The sequence below is a fragment of the Nannobrachium achirus genome (genome assembly GCF_963921795.1).
Source record: "Nannobrachium achirus genome assembly, chromosome: 1".
NCBI classification, from domain to species: Eukaryota; Metazoa; Chordata; class Actinopteri; order Myctophiformes; family Myctophidae; genus Nannobrachium; species Nannobrachium achirus.
In genome coordinates, this window is record NC_137810.1 from 63,585,277 (window position 1) to 63,609,676 (window position 24,400).

Genomic DNA, 24,400 nt, shown 5'->3' on the forward strand with positions numbered 1-24,400 from the left:
TTTTTTCATTATTACGGGATTGTTTCCAGAACAGAAAAAGGAAAGTGATGGGGAGCTGATTCCTGGTCGCTAAAGTACCTATTTAATTTAGAAAATAATTTCCATACATTTATTATGTGGTGTCACCTGTTATGGAGCACCTATTCTCTTGATAAGTGAGCCCCCCCCCCTTTTTTAGCCAAGGCCTGATGATGTACAGTACAATTCCTAAACAAGTAACATTTATCTTTTTTTCCCTTTTTTCCCTCTTTCTTTCCATTAGATAGATACACCACACAATTTATTTATTAAAACATTTGGCCTTCGGAATGGAACTCTACCTTTGGCAGGTGTGTGGGTGCCTTTATTTGCCTGTACACAAGATGTATCAAGATTTGGTGTATGTTTGGTTGTGGTTAAAGCTTAATTAAGGCAATTAATCAGTGAGCACGTACATGTGGGTTCTTACTGGTGGTACCCCTGCATGCATGCTTGTGTGAAAATATAGTGTAATTCTGAATGAATCAAGTGTCATGTCTTTGTGTGTTTACTGTATGCGATGTCTCTTGGTGTTAACGTTTCTGGTTCTTTGCCCAGATTGCAGTGGGGCGAGTAGAGGCCACGAGGCTGCCAGGCAAGAAGGCAGAAAAAGAAGAATCAACCCAAGTAATTCACATTGGTACAGTAGACTCCAACACAAAAAGAGGGCCTTTCCACGTGCGTGTGTGTGTGTGTGTGTGTGTGTGTGTGTGTGTGTGTGTGTGTGTGTGTGTGCGTGCGTGCGTGCGTGCGTGCGTGCGTGCGTGCGTGCGTGCGTGCGTGCGTATGTTTGTGCGTGCGTGTGTGTGTGTGTCTGCGTGCGTGTGTGTGTGTGTGTACCATGAATTACTATCCTCGTGGGGACACAAAATAGCAGTAATGTTCTACGCAGGTCCTTTGTAGCTGCATTGGACCGTCCACACAACTGGACAGTAGTCAAGATGGGATATGACTAGTTCCTGGATAACCTGGACAGCGGATGATGGACTCATAAACCAACTCCTTGTTGGCAGAGTCCACACCAGGAGAGGCCATCTACAGTGCATCCTCAAGGATGAATAAGGCTTGATTCCACACTTCTGTAGGGCACGCACGCACACACGCACGCACGCACGCACAAACGCACGCACGCACGCACACACACAAACAAGCAGATACTGTACATAACAAGGTTTCTGCATGCTCTGAGGGAACGAAGAGTGCTCTTCGTAGTGGTGCCAGTATTACTAGTAAGACACCTGAGGGTGGAATGCGACCTCAGGGTGACATGCGACCTCGCCCTAAAGGGCGAGGTCGCGCCAATTCTTGACTATCTGGCCAACCACAGCGTTTCTCTGACGATTCTAGTTGTTATCATTCTGGGGGGAGTTTGTTCATGTTTTTGTGAGGGTATCAACCCTAGGAGACACGGGGAGAACATGCAAACTCCACACAGAAAGGCCCTATCGCCAACCCCACCTAGGGTGTGAGCGATAGGGCCTAAACATGGAGATGTGGAGAACATTATATATGAAGATAGTCCAGTCCATCATGTCATATGGGACTACCGTCATAGACAGTAGCCATTGTTAGGCCGGAGTCAATGGCTGTCTGTCTGACTGTCTGTACAGGAAGTGATGTCACATGACATACTTTTTAAGGCCCTCACTTCCTGTACAGACAGTCAGCCATTGACTCCGGATTAACAATGGCTACTGTCTATGACGGTAGTCCCATATGACATATTGGACTAGACTATCTCCATATATAGTGTTATCCACATCTCCATGTTTAGACAGCCAATGACTCCGGCCTAACAATGGCTACTTTCTATGACGGTAGTCCCATATGACATGATGGACTGGACTATCTCCATATATAGTGTTATCCACATTTCGTGTAGCCGCCCTGTACAGGAAGTGATGTCACAACTCGCTGACATCACACTGACATCACAGAGGATACGGACGGTCACGAGGATACGGAAGGAAGGAAGGACACTCAAGTGACACGGTTCTTCAGAGTATATGCGACCTTTGGTCGCAACAATTAATACTGCTGTGGTGGGGAATCCCATGATTCCCCACCACAGCAGTATTAATAATACTTAATAAAGCTGGAGTTTTGACAAGGAGTCACATTTTCCGAATCCTGCGGAAAGACCTGCTGCTGTCCCTCTTCAGCGGAGCCAATTAACACACGGCCCTCCACACTGGCACACAACCAGGGGCGTCACAAGGGGTAGGAAAGTGGGACTGAGTTACTGGGGCCCAAGGTGGAGGGGCCCTAGTAACTTTATCTATTGAAAAATAGCAGATATACAAGCTTACAGCGCGGCACCGAGTGCCGCGCTGCGAGCTTGTAGATCTGCTATTTTTGAAAAGTTGTGAAAATGTGTGAAAGTCTTTGAATATATGTATTTTTTAAGCGAACATTTCTAACTCAAATTTTGCTTCTGGGGGTCCCTGGAACTAAATATTTTGAGATCGGGGTCCGTGGCCAAATACATATCATCTTGGGGGTCCTTGACATAGGTTTCTTGCACACATTTTCACGATTTTTCAAAAATAGCAGATCTACAAGCTCGCAGCGCGGCACTCGTTGCCGCGCTGTGAGCTTGTATATCTGCTATTTTTCAATAGTTAACATTCATGCGGGGCCCGCAGTGAATCCTTGTACCCAGGGCCCAGAATTTGGTGTGACGCCCCTGCACACAACCTTACACTATACTGCACATGAACAACTTCCTCCTCTGCAGTGTATTTAATGCTTAGCCTGCATTGTAGCAACTCATAATGTAATAACGGCTCATAATGTAATAAGGGCTCATAATGTAATAAAAAAAATTGGGACCCCCTGCCACCACCGCCAAATAGTGCAAAAATGACCAAATCAACACCCCAACTGGGCTGCTCATGGGGGAATTCCCAGGGACCACCGACTCCTGCTACTCCAACAGTCCTTCACCTTCATTGGTTTAACTTTGCCCCGCCCCCTCCCCTCATTGGCCGAAAGTTTATTTGGCTTTACTCATCAACTGTTTGTCGTACAAACTTGTGGGTGGTGTCAATTGACTTGATTAAGAGTCCTTAACCTTAATTAGTTTAACTTTGCCCCACCCCCTCCTCTGATTGGCCGAAACTTTATTTGGCTTTACTCATCAACCATTTGTCGTACAAACTTGAGGGTGGAACCAATGCCACTCACAGGCCTTTTTGTGTACATACTGTGACCTGATGGTCGCTTATCTCCTGATTAGGGAGCCTTACTGGTATCATGGTAGTATCATGTCAGTATCATGGTCATTATCCTGGTCAGTATCCTGGTCAGTATCATGTCAGTATCCTGGTCAGTATCATGCCAGTATCATGTCAGTATCATGGTCAGTATCATGCCAGTATCATGTCAGTATCATGGTCAGTATCATACTAGTAAGACACCTGAGGGTGGAATGCGACCTCAGGGTGACATGCGCCAATTCTTGACTATCTGGCCAACCACAGCGTTTATCTGACGATTCTAGTTGTTATCATTCTGGGGGGAGTTTGTTCATGTTTTTGTGAGGGTATCAACCCTAGGAGACACGGGGAGAACATGTGAGGGTATCAACCCTAGGAGACACGGGGAGAACATGCAAACTCCACACAGAAAGGCCCTATCGCCAACCCCACCTAGGGTGTGAGCGATAGGGCCTAAACATGGAGATGTGTAGAACACTATATATGAAGATAGTCCAGTCCATCATGTCATATGGGACTACCGTCATAGACAGTAGCCATTGTTAGGCCAGAGTCAATGGCTGTCTGTCTGTCTGTCTGTCTGACTGTCTGTACAGGAAGTGATGTCACATGACATACTTTTTATGCCCATATATGAGTCATTCTGTACCACATCTCCATGTTTAGGCCAAACAGGTTTGCTCCATTTCTCCATGTATAGGTCCAAATGACCTCGCCCTAAAGGGTGAGGTCGCGCCAATTCTTGACCATCTGGCCAACCACAGCGTTTCTCTGACGATTCTAGTTGTTGTCATTCTGGGGGGAGTTTGTTCATGTTTTTGTGAGGGTATCAACCCTAGGAGACACGGGGAGAACATGCAAACTCCACACAGAAAGGCCCTATCGCTCACACCCTAGGTTGGGTTGGCGATAGGGCCTTTCTGTGTAGAGTTTGCCTAAACATGGAGATGTGGTACAGAAGGACTCATATATGGGCATAAAAAGTATGTCATGTGACATCACTTCCTGTACAGACAGTCAGACAGACAGCCATTGACTCCGACCTAACAATAGCTACTGTCTATGACGGTAGTTCCATATGACATATTGGACTAGACTATCTCCATATATAGTGTTATCCACATCTCCATGTTAGGACTCATATATGGGCATAAAAAGTATGTCATGTGACATCACTTCCTGTACAGACAGTCAGCCATTGACTCCGGATTAACAATGGCTACTGTCTATGACGGTAGTCCCATATCATATGACATATTGGACTAGACTATCTCCATATATAGTGTTATCCACATCTCCATGTTTAGACAGCCAATGACTCCGGCCTAACAATGGCTACTTTCTATGACGTTAGTCCCATATGACATGATGGACTGGACTATCTCCATATATAGTGTTATCCACATTTCGTGTAGCCGCCCTGTACAGGAAGTGATGTCACAACTCGCTGACATCACACTGACATCACAGAGGATACGGACGGTCACGAGGATACGGAAGGACACTCAAGTGACACAGTTCTTCAGAGTATTATGCGACCTTCGGTCGCAATCAGTGGCATGGTCAGTATCCTGGTCAGTATCATGCCAGTATCATGGTCAGTATCATGTCAGTATAATGACCGTATCATGTCGGTGTCATGGTCAGTATCCTAGTCAGTATCATGCCAGTATCATGGTCAGTATCATGTCAGTGTCATGGTCAGTATCATGTCAGTATCATGGTCAGTATCATGTCAGTGTCATGGTCAGTATCATGTCAGTATCAATGTCAGTATCCCAGTCAGTATCATGTCAGTATCATGGTCAGTATCCTAGTCAGTATCATGTCAGTATCATGGTCAGTATCCTGGTCAGTATCATGCCAGTATCATGGTCAGTATCATGTCAGTGTGATGGTCAGTATCATGTCAGTATCATGGTCAGTATCATGTCAGTGTCATGGTCAGTATCATGTCAGTATCATGGTCAGTATCCCAGTCAGTATCATGCCAGTATCATGTCAGTATCATGGTCAGTATCATGTCAGTATCATGGTCAGTATCATGTCAGTATCATGGTCAGTTTCAGTCAGTGTCATGGTCAGTATCATGTCAGTGTCAAGGTCAGTATCCCAGTCAGTATCATGCCATATCATGTCATGTCAGTATCATGGTCAGTATCCTGGTCAGTATCCTGGTCAGTATAATGTCAGTATCCTGGTCAGTATCATGCCAGTATCATGTCAGTATCCTGGTCAGTATCATGCCAGTATCATGTCAGATATCCTGGTCAGTATCATGCCAGTATCATGTCAGTATCATGGTCAGTATCATGGCAGTATCATGTCAGTATCCTGGTCAGTATCATGGTCAGTATCATGGCAGTATCATGTCAGTATCCTGGTCAGTATCATGGCAGTATTGTAGGCTATATCATGTAGGGAAGGAAGGTCACCAGTCTCTGTCTGTCTGTCTGACTGTCTGTCTGTCTGTCTGTCTGTCTGTCTGTCTGTCTGTCTGTCTGTCTGTCTGTCTGTCTGTCTCACTATCAGCAGGATCACACCCTTATTACTTCATAATGTAATAAAAGTTATTAATGTAATAATTGCCAATTGTTTTTGAAAACTATCATAATTATTACCTCCATTGAAAAAGGGCCAAGACAGAATGTCTGTCCACATATATAATTACAGTCTTCTTGAATTCTTCACCAGCATAAATGTATAATGCAATACCTTTTAGTCTCTAATGTATCTTGAAATATTATCTATACAATCAATATAGTGTAGGCATATGTATATATGTGTATATATTATAGGTAATAATTCAATCAATATCTACAATATTATCTACAATCATCTCGCTTGGTGGACTAACTTGCTCGGAAACAAGCAGTTATGCTTCTGTGTGTTCTATTTTATTTTTAATCGTCAACACTATGCTAGCACTGCTCAGGGTGTACATATACTGTATATATTTTGTTGCAGACTGTGGAGCCTGAATTTTCCCTGCTGGATCAATACAACTTTTATCTCTTATCTTATACATTAAAACACTTAAAGGATTGGTCTTTTCAAATAAGTAAATTAACCATCTTTCTTTCAAAAACACATGACAAAGACCTTGTCAAAACATGTTTTTATTATCTTATATATTATATATATATATTATATCTTATCGGGTCTTTTGGCCAAGTTGGCCAATACTACACCCCTCCACCAATGTTTTGTGCAAATCAGTCTGGACATTTTTGTGTGATCCTGCTGATAGTGAGACAGACAGACAGACAGACAGACAGACAGACAGACAGACAGACAGACAGACAGACAGACAGACAGACAGACAGACAGACAGACAGACAGACAGACAGACAGAGACTGGTGACCTTCCTTCCCTACATGATATAGCCTACAATACTGCCATGATACTGACCATGATACTGACATGATACTGACCATGATACTGACCATGATACTGACCATGATACTGACCAGGATACTGGCATGATACTGACCAGGATACTGACCATGATACTGACATGATACTGACCATGATACTGACCATGATACTGACCAGGATACTGACCATGATACTGACCATGATACTGACCATGATACTGACCATGATACTGGCATGATACTGACCATGATACTGACCATGATACTGACCATGATACTGGCATGATACTGACCATGATACTGACATGATACTGACTATGATACTGACCATGACACTGACATGATACTGACCTTGATACTGGCATGATACTGACCATGACACTGACATGAAACTGATCATGATACTGACCATGATACTGACATGATACTGGCATGATACTGACTGGGATACTGACCATGACACTGACATGATACTGACATGATACTGACCATGACATGATACTGACCATGATACTGGCATGATACTGACCATGATACTGACCATGCCACTGATATGATACTGACCAGGATACTGACATTATACTGACCAGGATACTGACCATGATACTGACCATGATACTGACATGATATGGCATGATACTGACTGGGATACTGACCTTGACACTGACATGATACTGACCATGACACTGACATGAAACTGACCATGATACTGACATGATACTGACCATGATACTGACATGATACTGGCATGATACTGACTGGGATACTGACCATGATACTGACATGATACTGACCATGACACTGACATGATACTGACCATGATACTGACCATGACACTGACATGATACTGACATGATACTGACCATGACACTGACATGATACTGACCATGATACTGACATGATACTGACCATGACACTGACATGATACTGACCATGATACTGACCAGGATACTGACCAGGATACTGACCATGCCACTGATATGATACTGACCATGATACTGACATGATACTGGCATGATACTGACCAGGATACTGACATGATACTGACCAGGATACTGACCAGGATAATGACCATGATACTGACATGATACTACCATGATACCAGTAAGGCTCCCTAATCAGGAGATAAGCGACCATCAGGTCACAGTATGTACACAAAAAGGCCTGTGAGTGGCATTGGTTCCACCCTCAAGTTTGTACGACAAATGGTTGATGAGTAAAGCCAAATAAAGTTTCGGCCAATCAGAGGAGGGGGTGGGGCCAAGTTAAACCAATTAAGGTTAAGGACTCTTAATCAAGTCAATTGACACCACCCACAAGTTTGTACGACAAACAGTTGATGAGTAAAGCCAAATAAACTTTCGGCCAATGAGGGGAGGGGGCGGGGCAAAGTTAAACCAATGAAGGTGAAGGACTGTTGGGAGTAGCAGGAGTCGGTGGTCCCTGGGAATTCCCCCATGAGCAGCCCAGTTGGGGTGTTGATTTGGTCATTTTTGCACTATTTGGCGGCGGTGGCAGGGGGTCCCTGGGGGTCCCTGGGGGTCCGTGGAGGTCGGTCGCAAATACCATGATATTTACCCAAAAAATAGGCCATTATTACATTATGAAGTTTTATTACATTATGAGCCTCCTATGTGGAGGTTCTTAATGTAACACATTATTACATTATTACATTATTGAAAAATCTGTTATTACGTTATGCGCTCGTTTTTTTATTACATTATGAGCCGATTATTACATTATGAGTTTTTATTACATTTTTTTTATTACATTATGAGCCCTTATTACATTATGAGCCGTTATTACATTATGAGTTGCTACAGCATGCTTAAGGCTATTTGAGTGAATACTATGGTCTTGAGTGCATTTCGGAGCGTGTCTTGCCTTGCAGTGTTGCTCTGGAATGCATGCTCTTTTGGTGGCGGTGAAACCCCTTTAGATTTCCCCCAATATCCCCTCACTCACTCCAACCCTTTTCATATCAAGGACCATTATTTATTGGGCATTCGAGCCACGGACCACTGTTTGATGAGATTTCGCCTCTCAGACCCAAAACGTAGAATATCTTGTTATCGTTGGATAGGATTTTGAATTCCATGCTGTATTGATGTTGGAATAGGAGAGATAAACAGGCAAAAATGTATTTCAAAAATATCTATACAGTATCTATATCTACTTCTTATTATTAAGTAATGCAGATGTTTAACTGTCATTTAACTCTAATGGCAGTTAACTCTAACTTAACTCTTAAACTTTACGTTTATGATCTATAAGGCTCCATTTGGTTATATATAACTATAGTGTGATTAAACATTGGCCAAATGATCAAATAATAAGAAAAAAAGCAACAATTGTGAAAATAACCGATCTACAAGCTCACAACGCCTCATCTGCTATTTTCACCATTTTGATCTGGAACAGAGTCAACTCATACATTCCAAGTCAGGGTGGGGGTCCTCAGTTCATATGTGATTATCTTGGGGGGTCCTCAGTTCATATATGATTATTTTGGGGGATCACGGCCTGAAAAGGTTGAAACAAGAGAACAGGAGAGTCACATACAAACACAGACATGACAGGACCTGTGTGTGTGTGTGTGTGTGTGTGTGTGTGTGTGTGTGTGTGTGTGTGTGTGTGTGTGTGTGTGTGTTGTGTGTGTGCGCACACGCGCGTGCGTGCGTATGTGTCCAGGGTAGGGCAAGTCCTACCAGGCCTAACACAACCTCTAACCCCCAAAGCCTCACTTTGAGAACCAGTATAAAACCAGTCTTCAGTTCAGACAGCCCTCTTTCCACTCCGAGACACGGACAGACTGACCACAACAGAAGCTGCACGGAAAAGTAATTATTTAATCATTTAATGTGTTTGTGTGTGTGTGTGTGTGTGTGTGTGTGTGTGTGTGTGTGTGTGTGTGTGTGTGTGTGTGTGTGTGTGTGTGTGTGTGCGTGTGCAAGTGCGTGTGCGTGTGCGTGTGCGCGTGTGTCCACCAAAAAGTAGTAGTTGTTTGAGGGAAACAAAAAAGGAGTGAGGAGCTTTGGTGGTGAAACGCTTGCACTTAGACACCACTAAACCTCCAGACGCACGCCTATGACACTCCACCCCTGCTCCAGTTTTGTGTTTGTGCACAAGAGTGAGTCCACGACGATCTGTTACAAAGTCTCATGACATCAAATTTAATTTAATTTCTTAATATTTTTATCTTTTTTTTTTAGGTTTCCTGGCTTCAATTATACCCCAAAAAACCTGAACTGTGGACTTTCTGTGGTCTGGGGTTTTCTGAATAAATAGGCTCAGAAAAGTGAAATGATTGGCCCCCTGACTTTGGGGGCCACAGTCCCTTAATCCCACCCCTCTCCTCCTCCCAGTTCCCAGCCCCTCCCATCTCTTTCTCCCCCTGGGGCGGGCGGACATTGTGTGTGTGTGTGTGTGTGTGTGTGTGTGTGTGTGTGTGTGTGTGTGTGTGTGTGTGTGTGTGTGTGTGTGTGTGTGTGTGCTTTGTTGCTATCTTAGGTTTGAAAAAGTAGAGGTTTTACAAGTAAAAGTCCAGAATTAAAAACATATCTGCAGAATGTCCCATTTCAGGTTTTCAAATGGCGACATATTGTGTGCTTGTAGATCAGCTATTTTTAAATGGCCAAATAGGGCTGAAGTGGTGAATGTATGTTTTGTAGCCTAATAATAATCCAAATCACATTTTTCAAATAATTGTAGTGGAGTAAAAGTACAATATTTGCCTCGTGGAGTAAAAGTAAAAGTGCAGAAAAGTGGAAATACTCCACCAAAGTAAAAAAAAAAGCTCTGGGCCATGGGCGTGCGTGTGTGTGCGTGTGCACATGCGTGTGTGTGTGTGCGTGCGCGTGTGTGTGTGCATGGGTGTCTTATATGAAGAGTGGAACTACAGTATATTTACCCAGATCAGGGGTGGGCAACTTTGATGATGGAGAGGGCCACTATATTTCCACCTTCACTCCAGAGGGCCACATTTCATAATATTGCTACATCCTACTTTGTCATTCTAGTATCTCATATAAAAGAAGCAAAAATAGCAGATCTGCAAGCTCAAAACGCATGGCAGTGCGACGCGTTTTGAACTTGTATATCTGCTATTTTTGCTTCTTTTGAATTGGATTCCTGAATAATTTGTTTTTATTTTTTAATTTTAATCCTGAAATGTACAAATTGTATTTAATTTCAAATGCATTTAGTTATACTCATGTTAACTTCATGGAAAAAAAAAAGACTAACATTTTAGTACAAGGCCTACTTTACCAGTCATTAAGCTAAGATAGACTGACGGAATTAAAACGGGTCATGTTTGCAAGTTTGGAATTGCAACAGCTGAAATCAATAATATATCAGTATTCTGATATTAACCTGCGGGCCACATTAAGTGAAGGTGGGGGCCGCATGTGGCCCCCGGGCCGCCTGTTGCCCAAGTATGACCCAGATGTTTACAGCACTGTCGAGAGAGTCAGTGGTTCTCAACCTTATCGGGCCCAGACCCCCCAAAATAAGTGAGACTGAGTTATTGTGCCCAAGTTGGAAGGGCCTTAATTATTTAATACTTTAGCTATTGAAAAATAGCAGATATACAAGCTCACAGCATGGCACCAAATGCCGCACTGCAAGCTTATATATCTGCTATTTTTGAAAAGTCATGAAAATGTGTCAAATATTTGAATATATGAATTTTTTAAGCGAACATTTGTAACTCAAATTTTGCTTTAGGGGGTCCCTGGAACTAAACATTTTGACATGGGGATCCGTGGCCAAATATATATCATTGTGGGGGTCCTTGACATGAAAATGTCTGAGCACCACTGACATAGAAACAAAGTTTTTTTTTAAACATAGAAGGATTTGAAATATTCAAAGACTTGCACAAATGTTCACGATTTTTCAAAAATAGGAGATCTACAAGCTCACAGTGAGCGCAAAATGTGAGCTCAAAATGTGAGCGCTAAATAGGTTGAAACCCCTCCCCCTATTAAGGACATTCATGGGGGCCCCGCAGTGAATCCTTGTACCCAGGGCCCAGAATTTGGTGTGACACCCCTGCCAGAAGAGTGGGCACTTTGGGGGGAAGAGTGGGTCTTTGGCATAGGTATTTGGGCTATATGTGCCTTTCTATATTTCTTTACTAGGAGGAGGGGAGAAGGACGCCACAAAAGAGGAGAAAATGAGCCGCCATGAAGTGCAGAGGTACTCCAAGATAATAGAGATGCCACCTCTAGATGGTGGAAGCACCGAGGAACCGAGGCTCCCCGAGGAAGACCAACACCAAGAGGAAGGACTCACCAATGGCAACACAGCTGCATCTAAACGGAGGGTGATTATTTCATGATAACTTATATTATTAAACTTAATGAAGACCTTTAACCAAGAACCAAAACATCTGGCACACAAATGAAATAGACCTTTATAGGGATATCTTCACTTTCCAACACTTTTGGGGTCATTTTAACATCTACCCAGGCTTTCTGTGATTCACACTGGACAGTTTTAAGTCAGTATTTATATATTTTAATATTCACTTTTATCAGACACACCCCCTCCTTCCTATACAAGTCCATTGTAACTTAAAATTCCATTTTAACCATGTTAGATTCTTTGAAAACACCTGTCCTTGGTTCTGGTGACTCATGCTGCCCTGCTAGTATGTGTGTGTGTGTGTGTGTGTGTGTGTGTGTGTGTGTGTGTGTGTGTGTGTGTGTGTGTGTGTGTGTGTGTGTGTGTGTGTGTGTGTGTGTGTGTGTGTGTGTACGTGAGAGCATAAATAGTATATATGCACAATATATATATATATATATATATATATATATATATATATATATATATATATATATAGTATAATTCTTATTTTTGCCCAACACTGCCTATATGAACTGGACATTGCAGATATCCTAAATGTTATATAGATAAATTAACATATCATAACCTGTGTCTAATACTGTATGTTTTCAGAGATGGAGTGAGGCACACTTCAAGAAAAGAGTGTGCAACACCTTTATACAAGATTCTTCCAGGTAAAACCTCCTCAAAAACATTAAACTTCATAGAAACACAAATTAAATAAATAAATAAACGTATGAAAAAAATACAAATGTAAAATACCATAAATTATAAGTTGTGAAAATAGAAGATCTACGAACTCACAACAAGTTGTGAGCTGATGTCATACATATGATGTCAGTCATCTCCATATTTGGGAAAAGGGCAGAGTAAAGCCCTTTGCACACAGGACAGTTGCGTTTTTTTCGTTTGCGGCATGAATAAAACGCATTGGATTTGGTGTGCAAGGCTGTGCGGAATCGGCGCTGCGGATCCAAAAAGGAGTCATGAAAGGAGTGATGAGTTTTTTATCGCATGCGACAAGACGCACGAATCGAACTGGGTTCGATCGAGAAAAAAACGCACGGCGGCAGCCACTCGTCGCACGGCTAATTCGGAGCCGGTGTGCATGAGGTCATAGAGAATCATTGTTTTCTTTTCAAAAAATTATATTGTCCGTTTTATCCGTGCGGTTAAACGCGCCTGTGTGCAAAGGGCTTTACTTATATCTTGTATTTGTCGCATTCCTTTTATTTATTTGTTTTACTTTTTAGAGTAGCCAATTATTTTTACCCCTTTTTTGCCCCAATTTGAAAATGTAGTCGTTATACCAATTGATTCCTCCCCACACACATTTTGCTGTGTTGTCACTGCTGTTGTGTTTTACTGACTCACCTGCCAGTGAGGAGCCCCCACCGGGAGGACGAAGAACCTTCGCCCTCCTCCTCCCACCCAACACTCCCTGCTGACAGGTGCCCCCCAGCCCGTAGAATTAAATTAGATTAGATGTCTTTATTACAGTACATGCAATAAGCCCTATTCACGGCCCGCCCACTCAGCAAATTTCTCAGCAACTTCCTGGTGCTGACGTCAGTTTAGAAGGGTAAAATATCACAGAAATTGCTGGACTTAAAGCCAACAAATCATTATTTCGAACGGTAAAGTAAATTATAACGCTTTGTGCCTTTTACTATCTTGTGTTCTTGTTCATGCAAGCCGTATTTCATACTGTACTATTCGGAAATTGCATTAAATTTGCGATTTCTGTGTTAACTCTATGGGATATTAGTAGTTTTTCCCCTTCAAAACGTGACTTCAGCACCGGGGGGATGCTGAGTCTGAGTGGGCGGGCCGTGAATAGGGCTTATGACCTGTATCACCCTCCCGGTCCAGCTTACCTCCCCCGAACATGGGCCAATTGTGTTCGCACAGACGCCCGACATGGCCGGTTGCACCATGGTGGATTCGAACCCACAACCTCTGTGGTGGTGGACAGGGACTTTACCACTGCGCCGCCAGATGCACTTGGGTCCCCATTCCTAAAACAACAAAAAAAGTAAATTTTCCTCCATTGATTACGGATGGGGACCCAAATGCATCTCCATCCGTAATCAAATTATTGTCTTAGAAATACGACAAAAACATATTATTGGACTATTGAAGTCTCCATGGTGTGTGTAATCAATAGAAAAAAGTCATTTTGGGGGTGAAATACTCCTTTAAGTTTTTTTAACTGTTCCTCATTTTGCTACCCCCAATGACCCTTGGGGGTCCCCAGGCCCACTTTGTGAAGCAGTGGTGTATTGACATATTGTCCTGTTGTGTCATCAGGGATGGACAATGTCAGTGTGGACGTCCCAGAGACACACATCCAACACACATCAACACAGCTGTGGACACTAAGTGGACTACTGAGCTTCACTCCTCTGAACAGCCCACTGATGCTTTTGGATTCCAGTTGCAGATTGAGGGAGACAGCTTGCACAGATCTGTAAGTGTCTGACTGACATTATGTGATCGATGTTCTCTGTGGTTCATGATACCAGAGACGTGCTGGCCATTGGGAAAAGCGGGACAACTCCCAAACGGCCGGTTCATTCCAGGCCGGCCATTTGGAAAAAAATCTAAATAAAATGTCGGCCTTCGTTCCATTCTCGTATCTCCAAGTTTCAAATTTGTCAATTTTTTCGCAAAGCAAAGCCCTGCTTCATCATACAAGGCTGTCGCACAAAAGTAGTGAAAACAGCAGATCTACAAGCACACAACGCCTCGCGGTGCGAGGCGTTGTGTGCTTGTAGATCGGCTGTTTTCACTAATTTAAATCATTTTTAAAATGATAAATACAAAACAAACGGTTTTGGACGTACAAGGTTTTCACCCGACAACGACGAAATATAACTCATGTAATTGGCACACTGACTTGTCACTTGTCATGATCTGAAATGGCAAATCTTTGAGTAGCAGCAGCAGCGCTATAGAGAGAGATCACATTCGTAAGACAATACGTTTATTACAATAAACGTTTCCCCAATGACTATCCCTACACTAAATTTACTATAATCACATTTATGTCTTAGGAATGCTATAAAAAAAACTAAAAATATTATTGAACTCAAGTCTCTATGGCGTGAGTAATCAATAGAAAAAAAAGTCATGTTGGGGGTGAACTTAACCTCGCCCACCATTAACAACGGGCGGTTTGATCCGGTCTAGGCGGAAACCACAAGCCGAAGAAGCGGCGTCGCTTTGTTTTGGCTCCCTCCGTTTGTTTCCCCAATCCCTATTACAATGCTCGAGTAGCCTAGTGTAGTCTTGCCAGTCGCTACGAGTTGGAATAAAAGATGCATATGCCAAACAAAATTTTCAAAAGCAAAACTACGCCGCATCAAGGAGTTTATTAGGTAGGCCCTAAAAGTATGTCCTTGAGCGCAGGGGAATTATTTTGGGTTAAAACTGAATCCGGTTTCATAGTTCCGGCAAATTGTAATCCTTTGAGTACTACAACATGACGTTGTAGTACTCAAAGTGGTTTCCTCTCCCGTCCGGATCAAACCTCGAAAAGTGAAGTGATCCCAGACTAGGGGTGAACTACTCCTTTAAGAGTAGATTGGTGTGTAGAAACCCCGCCTCTCTTGAAAGTTGTATTTAGGTTGATCATGTCCATCACTGCCATCATCATCTGATTTGTCTCTTTGATCACCCAGTTCCTGCGCCTGTCATCAGACACTGCACCCTCCCGTGTCTACAACATGATGACCAGTAAGAACATTCAAGATGGTGGGTGGGGTTTGGACCCACCTGCCTTGGTGGTATCTGTGGTGGGAGGAGACGGCAGTGCAGAGGTCAAACCCTGGGTTCAGGAGGTCATCAGACTGGTCAAACCCTTGCAAAAAAGAGGTGTGTGTGTGTGTGTGTGTGTGTGTGTGTGTGTGTGTGTGTGTGTGTGTGTGTGTGTGTGTGTGTGTGTGCGTGCGCGCGCGCGCGTGCGTGCGTGATGCTGGTTCACAAACATTTATATTTATTAGAGCAAGTCAACAGAGGATGACCTTTATATCCACAGCAGACGTCATTGTATGCAGATCTGCATAGGCCAGGGGTTCCCAAACGTTTTTTGGTCAGGGCACCCCTATAAATATTTGTTTCACCCGAGGCACCCCATTATATTCATAATGTTCGCTCCCAGCATCTCATATTTATAGCATATTTTAGCGATTATTGTGAGGAAAACATTGAGATAATAGCCATTTTGGTTAGAACTGACTAAAGATTACTTTGTAATGATACTAAATATATTTTTAAGGTGTCCAGACAAATTCCAAATATTATCAAGTTATCTCGCAGCACCCCTGGACTGCCGTCACGGCACCCCAGGGTGCCCCGTCACCCACTTTGAAAACCCCTGGCATAGGCTATACGATGACGTCTGCTGTAGAAGTTAAGGCGACTTCTGATGTGTGACGTAGTCATCGGTCAGAATGATTTGAATGCCGCAGCCCACAGCCTCTATTTAAGTGTGTGACTAATCACCCTGTTGACACACACGCACAGGAGCCTGGATATTGACAGAGGGTTTTGATGAAGGCCTGGGGAGATGTGTTGGAGAGGCGGTGAAGGGCAAGTTCCACGCAGTGGGAATCACTCCGTGGGGCTTTGTGCATAACAAAGACCAGCTGGTCAACTCTCAGGTATTGACACACAAACAACACTGTTTAGTGTTTTCTTCCACGTAATTAATCATCTTCATAAAATGATCACCCAATCTTAGACTCACCTGAAGTAAAAATGTAATTCCTGTTTTCTTCCATCTCAGGGCAGTGGGGATCTAAACCCTGCTCAGTACTCTGTTGGGAACAAGACCAGTGACTCCTGTTGTCTGGAGAAGAACCATGAGCGCTTCCTGCTGGTGGATGATGGAAGTGAAGGTCGCAAAGGAGGAGAGAAGATCTTCAGGGTCAAGTTCGAGGAACACCTCTCCACACAACACATCAGGGGTAAGAGATGGTCGATGTTAATGATTTGTTTATTACTGGAATGACATCAAGCATGGTATTGTTTGCCATGCCCAGGTCAAAAGGTGACGTAAGAGTAGTAAAACAGCAGGAACTATAATAGTTTAACTGTTGGTGCTTGTTTTTATGTTTAACTACTGTTATTCCATCTATGACCTTTTTTGATTAATCAAAAAAGGTCATATGTGGGTTATTTAAGTATTAAATAATTATTATTTAGTAATCAAAGGGTGTTTTCACAAGGGTGTTGTAGAATCACAAGCCTTGAAAACATACCCTGCTGTATCATCGCGTTTTCATGGTGGTCAGAATGTAGAAATATGATGCATCAGTGTGCTAGAAAGCTTTAAATGAACTGTACTGTACGTAGAGCAATGAGAAAGTAGATAATTTCCCAGTTGATATGATTTAATACAATTCAAACAAATATTTTCTTACAGACAGCAGCAGCATTACCATTCCTGTCCTCTGCATGCTCATATCAGGAGAGCCATCCATGCTGGAGGTACAATCACTGCTTCTTATTACAATATTAATTCATACAATATCATTTAGATTATAATGGTTTTATCCAGTATAACTTGACGTTTGAGTCTGGAGCATTATAAGTGTATGAATTGCATTACACCTGCTTATTTATCATCACCATAGCTTCGGCCATTTAGCTCACAGCTCCAGCCTCTGTGTCCTCTTGTATATACGTATGTCTTGTTATAAGCGCTGTCTGTCTGTGTGTGTGTGTGTGTGTGTGTGTGTGTGTGTGCGTGCGCGCGCGCGCGCGCGCGCGTGCGTGCGTGCGTGCGTGCGTGCGTGCGTGCGTGCGTGCGTGTGTGTGTGTGTGTCTCTCTCTCTCTCTCTCTCTCTCTCTCTCTCTCTCTCTCTCTCTTTCTCTCTCTCTCTCTTCATCAGAGGGTGGATCTGTCTCTGAAGAACTCCACACCCTGGTTGGTGCTGGCAGGGTCAGGAGGTGTGGCTGACCTCTTGAGTGAGATGTTGGAGAACCAATCACCTGCCTCTGCTGGGGATGATGTTGATAGAGTGACAGAACTGGTCAAGAAACACTTCCCTTCTGAAGCCCAGACAGATCAACTTGTTAAATTGGTAAGCGCAGTGATTGGTGCACACACAGTGATGAGGCTGAACCTGTAGCCAATCACAGGGAGATTATTATTTGGAAATCCACTTTCCTGCTTGTCGTATGAAGCAGGTGTTTCGAAATGGAATCTGAATATTCAATTGTCATAGCCCTAGAATAGTCTGTGATCTTAAATATAACACATTGTGTAATATTCCAAATACACAGCCATAGATCGGTCCCGGACGACATTCTCTCTGGGTGAGGGGCTTCGGAATGAGTACAAGACGGAAGATATCAAAACTTCCTTTGGGAAGCACAAATGTATGGCGCACACAATTGGCAGGTGATGTGATTCATTACCCCACGCCAATCACACCCCATACATTTTTGCTTCCCAAACACACCTGTTCTCAAAGGAAGTTTTCATATGTTCAGTCCAGCAGTCATTTCAGGTCTGGCCCCGTCACTGAGTAGCAGCCACACATGGAGCGTTGTAAAGGGTCCTCCACACTGCGGTGAGACACAAACACACTCGCTCAGTGAGTAAACGCCGCAAGGTATTTCACAAAGATGAACACAATCCATCTCTCACCGCCTGTGTACGCATGCACAAACGAGCACGCTCGCGGTGGATTTCACAGGACCGTGCCTGCTCGCCTCGCCGCCCCAAAACTTCGCTGCACGGCCGAAAAAGCCGCCCGCCTCTCATTGAAAATGAATTGCTAGGAGTTGGTGACCGCACCTAGTGTGGAGGGCACCTAAGAGTGGAATGACGATAGAGGTATTTCCTGCCTTTCCTTTGAACTTTAACACTTGAGCGGCTAATGGGAGTGTTTACAAAGTGCTGTTTGCGATAATGGTGTCCCTAGGAGATCTGTGGTTTGCCGCGGCTTGTGATTGGCTGAACCAGAGGTAGGGAGCGCTCCGCTGTGTTCACTTGGACCGTGTGAAGTGCCGAAAGTCAGGCGGCGAAGATTTAATATTCTGGTTTACTACTTCAAATGGCGCTGAGTCGGCTCAAGCGGACTTCGCAACGCTCTACACGGCAACTTGCTCACTTTAGCTCGCTCCGTGGTGTCTCACGTGGGTCAAGTCCGCCTGAGACGGCGCACGCCCGCCATCTCCACAGAAACCAAGCGCTCCTTTACAAAGCATCTTATACTGATACAATAATAGCGTGCCGTTTAGGTCTGTCCCATTGGTTAGTGCGTATCACTATACCGGGTGACAGTTGAGCAGTGCTGAACCCTGAACCGACAACCTGAGCTTAGGTTTGCTATCTTAACTCCTGGATGTCTGAAACTAAGTTAGCAACTCCTCAGTCTAAAACACATGAAAATAGAAATACTGTCTGTATACCTGACCATCCATGAGTTTACCTGCCTCAATTTCAGTGGGGAAAATAGCTTTAATAGTTTGAATCCAACTACGTGTTGCATAATTGCATGTTGTAATGCTCTCTCTCTTGCTTAGTACCAAAAAGAGGAGAAAATAGTTCAGTGTGTGTGTGTGTGTGTGTGTGTGTGTGTGTGTGTGTGTGTGTGTGTGTGTGTGTGTGTGTGTGTGTGTGTGTGTGTGTGTGTGTGTGTGCGCGCGCGCGCATGTGCGCCCTGCGCGTGCGTGTGTGTGTATTTTTATACTAAACTCCATCAGAATATCACAGTCTAATTTGACCATCCTGTGACCTTTGACCTTGGCCCTCAGGTTCAGAGCATCTGCCAGAACAGGAAGTTGATAACATTCTACCATGAAGACCAGGAGAGACCAGAAGACTTTGATTTAGTCATGATCAAAGCCCTGATGCCAGGTACAATATATAACAATAATTCATATTATATTTAATAGTCCTTACTTCTGGGAGGTGAGAAACACTGTGGGGCTACAGCACATTTAGTGCAGGAACAAACACTCAAAAAGGGAGGAATGCCTTAGTTTTTGAGATACCCCTCCCCAGGTAAAAACAAAAACAAAAAACAATATCACATTTAGTTCTACCCCTGATAGAAGAGTAGAAAGTATCACTTGTTAATATTGTTCCGAAAATTCAACTTTTTGCTATTTACACTGATAATAAGGCACTATATATATAACAGGCTGCTGATTCACAATAGAACCAAATATTGGTAGGGACACTACCAGTAGACCATCTGTATACTATATAAAAACCATCAGCAGGTAGAAAATGAGAAAGTGCAGTGCATTTCATGAAGAGGACCTCTTCCTGTGCTATTTGTGATTGATTTAACTGTGTGTGTGTGTGTGTGTGTGTGTGTGTGCGTGTGCGTGTGCGTGTGTGTATGTGTGTGTGTGTGTGTGTGTGTGTGTGTGTGTGTGTGTGTGTGTGTGTGTGTGTGTGTGTGTGTGTGTGTGTGTGTTTCAGCCAGCAAGCACCGTTCCTCAGGTAATACCTTCCCTTACAGTAAGGAGCTGATTCTAGCCATGAGATGGAACAGAGAGAACTTTGCCAGCAGTCAGCTCTTCAACAATGACATCGGTGATGATGACATCAACTGGACGGTGATTTAACGAATTCCAAGTGCTTGTCAGGGTGGGGGTCCCCAGTTCAAATATGTTTATTTGGGGGTTAAAAGGTGTGAGCGTTTTCCCTTTTTTTGTGTTCTGGTCTACATTTAAAACATAAAAACATTCAGATAACCTGCCCCTCTTTTACCTCCACTGTGTCCAACAGGAGGAAAATCTGATGGACTGCATGGTGTACGCACTGGCCAATAACCAGTTCCAGCTCATATGTCAGTTAATTGAGAAGAAGAAATACCTGAGGACCGATGGGGTCGGGGGGTTAAAGTATAATCTGATTTATGGCTTCCTGGAGAAACTCTACAGCAGAGTGGATAAAGACACTCTGGTCTACAGGCTGCTACTGGGGCGTCTGAAGGAGAGGCTGGGAGAGACAGACTCTCTGACAAAGATCAGCCTGTTTGAGGTGACTTTAAGTTTAGACAAAATATAGAATAATCTTTGATCAGTGGTTCTGAGGAGATGACCTTCACTCACTACTTAATGGTGTAAGGTTGGTGGAGGGGAATTAAACTAACAGCGCAATCTACTTTGAATATAAAGTACATTTGTAATTTGTTGGTGAATAATATAATCTTGATAATTCTGTTGAATAATATAATATATGTATAAGAAAGAAAGAAAGAAAGAAAGAAAGAAAGAAAGAAAGAAAGAAAGAAAGAAAGAAAGAAAGCTGACTTGATTTGAGAGGAAACGTGATAGCAGGGACATGCAGAGAATGTTAGAGAGGCAGGGGCTGAAACTTCTAAAAGGGCCTTTGCCTTTGGAGGTCAGCTATTTTTGGTACTTGATATCACACTAAACTTGGCATAATCAAGTGAATACTGGAGATGTGGCGTATGGCAGTGTTTCTCACTCTTTGTTTGGCTTGAGTACCCCCTTTCCCAGACTTTTGAATACAAGTACCCCCTTTACCTAACAACATTTTGCTTGCAACTGCAATTAAAACCAGTGGTAAACTAGTGGTATATAATGCTATGATAACCCCCCTTTTCAAGATTATAACATCACAAATAAGAAATGGAGTCAAAGAGTTTTAAAACGGTGCCTTCTGAGCAGATTTATTTTCAACAACTTTCAAACACGACCCAGTTACCTGGTACAATGTAATTTCAATCATCATTAAACATAACAGTAAATGTTTTCCCCCTCCTACTTCAATTGTAGTTAATTATGAATAATATTATCATGAGTTATAATTCTATTTTACTCTTTTGGGAGCATTTTCTCGAGTACCCCTGCAGTAACTCTCCGTACCCCCATTTGAGAAACACTGGCGTATATGGCATGGATTTCTACACAGGGACTCAGGGAGGGCAATTCATTAACACAAGATGCTGCATTCGAGTTCAGGAGAGTTTGTACAAAGCAATTCTCTTGAATGCTGCCTTCAAGTATGGCATGGAAAAGGTGGCATTTGATTTCTTTCACCATAGTGAAAACTCAGACGGATAAAAGGGCTTTGATGTCTATGTGTGCGCGTGCCTGTGTTACAGGATTGTCTTATTTCCTCTTCTTTGCCTCTTTCTCTGTCTCTCCAGGTGTCACATGTCTTGAAGAGGTTAGTGGGTGTGAAGCGGTTCTACTTCGCTGCTCTGGGGCTAGACGACTTCATCTCTCACACGATGGTCCTGGAGGTATTCTTCAAAAAACTACTGTTGTGTTGTTTTGGGACACTAGACACTCTTTGAATCTCGTTGAATAGCAGATCTACAAGCTCACAATGTGCAGTGTTGTGGCGTGTTGTGAGCTGGTAGATTGTCTATTTTCTGTGAAGATATTTAGAGTACAGGGAAATAATTAGGTGGCCTAATGACCCCTATAGGGGACTTCGGTTTAAGGGGTTAACATACTGTAAGTAGCCAGCCTTTACTATGCTGTAATATTATGATCTGTTACACAGTTTGTTTTGTCAAATTAAATAACTGCTTTCTTCAGTTTAACACACGTCAATGACATATACCTATCAGCTTCATAAGGCCTGAGCATGAATATAAAGCCCTATAGAAATGTTCTTATTATCTAGGTGTCTTGATACTAACACTATGAATTAGACCACCATGATTTGATAGGTTGTGATTACTGTATTCTATTTATGATATAGTATTCGTAAACATTGGAGTAAAACTCAAAGGTTTACACTTCTAAATTTATGATTTGCAAATCCCATATTTTTTCAATTACAAACTCCTTACGAATATAAGCCTAATTCATCTGTTCAAAATAGGGCCTTTAATGCCTATGTCCCATTTCCTCTTCATAGTTCTGTTCTTCTCTCCTCAGCGTGCCAAAGAGCTGCTGAAAGACCATGAGTACAGGAACCATCCCCATGAATCCCCCTGGACTCATCTCTTTATCTGGGCTGTCCTACAGAACCACAGTGACCTGGCTGTCTTCTTCTGGGGGAAGGTAAAAGGCATATATATTTGTATCGACATTTACATGGATTTATTACACGGCTTGGTTGAATGCTTGATTCTGATTGGTCAATCGCTGAAATCAGCGGTGAATTATATCTGTATAATGACCGCTCCGCTCTATAGCGGCTGCTGGCTAATCAAAGGCTCAGAGCACCTTCTGCACTCAGGCTGCACTGAGTGAATTCCGTGCCGTATCCAACGTGAGAACCACATAACCAAACACACAGTGTCATTTACAACTAAACGTTGCTCTTGAGAATTTATTTTAAAATATTTGAAGCAAGAAATATACGATGCAGTAACAGAAAATGGATTCTACACTTCCTTGTTTTCCAAGGCGACCGTGTTGTGCTTGGGGGGCGCCCAGCGCAGCACTTTAAGTACTGTAAACAAGGAAATACTTTGTTTTGTTTTAGGGTTTTGGTCAAATTATTAATATATTTATGAATTAGCTGTGTAATAAGAGGGATAACGTCTGCCTCAGCGGTCATTAATGATGTCTAGCGTGTCTGTAACCAGTCCTCTGTCTCTGTGTCCATCTGTCCCTCTGTTCATCAGTCTCTGTATCCCTCTGTCCATGTGTCAAACCAATTTCAATTCAAAGGGCTTTATTGGCATGCTAAGACATACTTTTACATTGTCAAAGCAGAAGTGTACACAATACAATACAATACAATACAATACAATACAATACAATACAATACAATACAATACAATACAATCAGGACAAAATATGTATAAGTGAGAGGAGTGTAACAGTTTTCATGTATCAAGGTTACATGCAGGCAGTGCAGGGATATATCTGTCTCTCTGTCTCACTGTCCCTCCATGTCCATCTGTCTCTCTGCCCTTCTGTCTCTCCGTCCATCTGTTTCTCTGTCCATCTGTCCATCTCTCAGGCAGAGGAGCCAGTGCTGAATGCACTGAGTGCCTGTAAGATTCTTAAAGAGATGTCAAAGATGGAGTATGAGACAGAGACCAAACATTCTCTGGAAAAGCTGTCACTGAAGTTTGAGAACCTGGCACACGGTGAGGCCTTAAATAAATCATCCAACTGAAGGTTTTAGGTTGTGGTTCCTGAACTGATATCCAGCGTTTACAAGCTCACAATCAAGGAATCTGATTTCACCCAATCTCATTGGCTAACTGCTTTCCCAGATCCCTACCCTTACTGATAAGAAAATAATATATAATATATAATAAACTGATAACTTATCCATTTAAAATCTTACATCTTATTTCCATGAAACATAGAATAATTTCCCATGAAATACAGAATAATTCCACAAAGAATACGACTCAGAGAATGCCGAGGTGTATTTGGTAGAGATCATTGTATTCAAGAGGCAGACCAGGTTAACAGTAAAAACGGTATTAATATTATTCAGACAGATGGTTTTGTTTAGACCT

At 42.8% G+C, this 24,400-nt stretch overlaps 1 protein-coding gene across 1 annotated transcript in view; it reads left to right on the forward strand.

Annotated features, from left to right (window-relative positions):
* Positions 1–308: 308 nt before the first annotated feature.
* Positions 309–24,400, forward strand: part of LOC308289317 (transient receptor potential cation channel subfamily M member 5-like) — a gene marked incomplete at both ends in the record, with an annotated part of 33,273 nt that continues 9,181 nt past the window's right edge. The window contains 16 exons of the mRNA XM_080730991.1: positions 309–329; positions 577–658; positions 11,759–11,943; positions 12,579–12,640; positions 14,277–14,436; positions 15,650–15,842; positions 16,494–16,630; positions 16,756–16,936; positions 17,395–17,459; positions 17,864–18,055; positions 19,737–19,839; positions 20,434–20,549; positions 20,722–20,976; positions 22,112–22,207; positions 22,854–22,979; positions 23,890–24,019. Of these exons, the coding sequence (XP_080587117.1) occupies positions 309–329; positions 577–658; positions 11,759–11,943; positions 12,579–12,640; positions 14,277–14,436; positions 15,650–15,842; positions 16,494–16,630; positions 16,756–16,936; positions 17,395–17,459; positions 17,864–18,055; positions 19,737–19,839; positions 20,434–20,549; positions 20,722–20,976; positions 22,112–22,207; positions 22,854–22,979; positions 23,890–24,019 (2,104 nt within the window). The remainder of the gene's footprint in view (positions 330–576; positions 659–11,758; positions 11,944–12,578; positions 12,641–14,276; positions 14,437–15,649; positions 15,843–16,493; positions 16,631–16,755; positions 16,937–17,394; positions 17,460–17,863; positions 18,056–19,736; positions 19,840–20,433; positions 20,550–20,721; positions 20,977–22,111; positions 22,208–22,853; positions 22,980–23,889; positions 24,020–24,400) is intronic.